The sequence below is a fragment of the Denticeps clupeoides genome, unplaced genomic scaffold, assembly GCF_900700375.1.
Source record: "Denticeps clupeoides unplaced genomic scaffold, fDenClu1.1, whole genome shotgun sequence".
In the NCBI taxonomy this organism is placed as follows: Eukaryota; Metazoa; Chordata; class Actinopteri; order Clupeiformes; family Denticipitidae; genus Denticeps; species Denticeps clupeoides.
The window spans coordinates 23,837-25,302 of NW_021630121.1; the positions used below are offsets into that span (position 1 = coordinate 23,837).

A 1,466-nucleotide genomic window follows, 5' to 3' on the forward strand; every position below is an offset into this window, starting at 1 on the left:
GTGTGTGTGTGTGTGTGTTTGGTGACAGACCATGGTGAGGAATGGTCAGGCTGAACACACCCCTCTTATCCATCATCTGTTGCTTGCTCTCCTCCTTCTGTCTGTGTTTCTCTTTCATTCACAGTCACTCAGAGAGGGAGAGAGAGAGAGTGAGAAAGAGAGAGGGAGAGAGAGGATATGAGAGGGAGAGGGAGAGAGAGCGTGAAGGAGAGAGAGAGGGCGAGAGAGTGGCCGAGTGGCAGCAGGAACGAAGTGAAGCAGAGAAACGAGGGAGGAGGGGGAGGAGGAGTGTGATGTAAGAACGCGAGCGAGGAAGCGGGGATCTGTACTGAGCGGTCTGAGGTACAGAGGAGAAAGGAGAGAAGAAGGGTGCACACGTACACACACACACACACACATATACACACACACACAAGTCTAAAGCGTGTTGCGCTGACAGCTCTGCTGCAGTGTGAGCCGACATCATCGGAACCTTCATCATCATCAGAACCGGTGACGTCATCGGAACCTCGCTGGACGATCCAGAGTGTCACAGTCAAAAGGATCAGCAGCAGGAGCGAAGGTAGCACACACACACACACACACACACACACACACACACACACACACAGACACTTAGGTTTCTGCTCCCTCCCCTCTCTCTGCAGCATCGGGCACGCTGGGCTCCACGGAACGTTCCGGACTGGCTGAGGCCATGCGGCTGGAGCACAGCATGGAAAAACCGGCCTTCTCCTTCAAAAAGTGCTCCGCCTTCCAGTTCGTCAAGAGAAAGGTGTGTGTGTGTGTGTGTGTGTGTTTACTGGGGCAGCAGGTGCCACGATCGGCCAACCAGGATTCGGCACAGGGAGTTGAAGATGTCTCAGAGCGAGGAATCGTATGAAGGGTGCAGGGTGCTGACCTGTTGTTGGTGTGTGTGTGCTGGTCAGCCATTGGCTAGTGGGTTTGACTCTGTCCCGCCGTCTGTCGGTGGTCCCTCCTGTCACCTCACGTGGGACGTCACCGTGACCTGAAGACGGACAGGAGCTGAATGAGCTGAAGGTTCTGGTCTGGACTTGATGCCCCATCGTGAATCAGACATTAAACCATGTGACTGTGTTTGCAGGGCTGGGCCTATATTGATCAATAGTTGATCGATGGTGACAGAGTCACTATCGCGTCACCCTTAATGCGTGACATGCTCCAGTTTTGACAGTTTGGGAGCAGAGATCGGGGTATCATGACTGGCGGCCGTCTACATCGTGACGTCATCTTGGGAGGAAAATCGCGATGTCCCGCCACAGCAGAGTCACTCTGTTTTCCGCGCAGCGCTTCACGGTCCAGGGTTTACGCGGATCACAACGGTTTATTTCTCAACGCTTCATCCTTCCAGCTGATGTCCGGCTGTTCCGATGTCCGGTTGGTGTGTGAGGCGCTTTATTTGGTTAAAACCTGGGGCAGTACATTTTACATTTACAGCATTTACCAGA

The 1,466-nt window shown here is 53.6% G+C and overlaps 1 protein-coding gene across 1 annotated transcript in view; it reads left to right on the forward strand.

Moving 5' to 3' along the window:
• The first annotated feature begins 277 nt into the window (after positions 1-277).
• sgk1 (serum/glucocorticoid regulated kinase 1) overlaps positions 278-1,466 on the forward strand; it is a 14,014-nt gene continuing 12,825 nt past the window's right edge. Inside the window, exons 1-2 of the mRNA XM_028969361.1 lie at positions 278-562; positions 648-772. Of these exons, the coding sequence (XP_028825194.1) occupies positions 695-772 (78 nt within the window). The 5' untranslated portion in view covers positions 278-562; positions 648-694. The remainder of the gene's footprint in view (positions 563-647; positions 773-1,466) is intronic.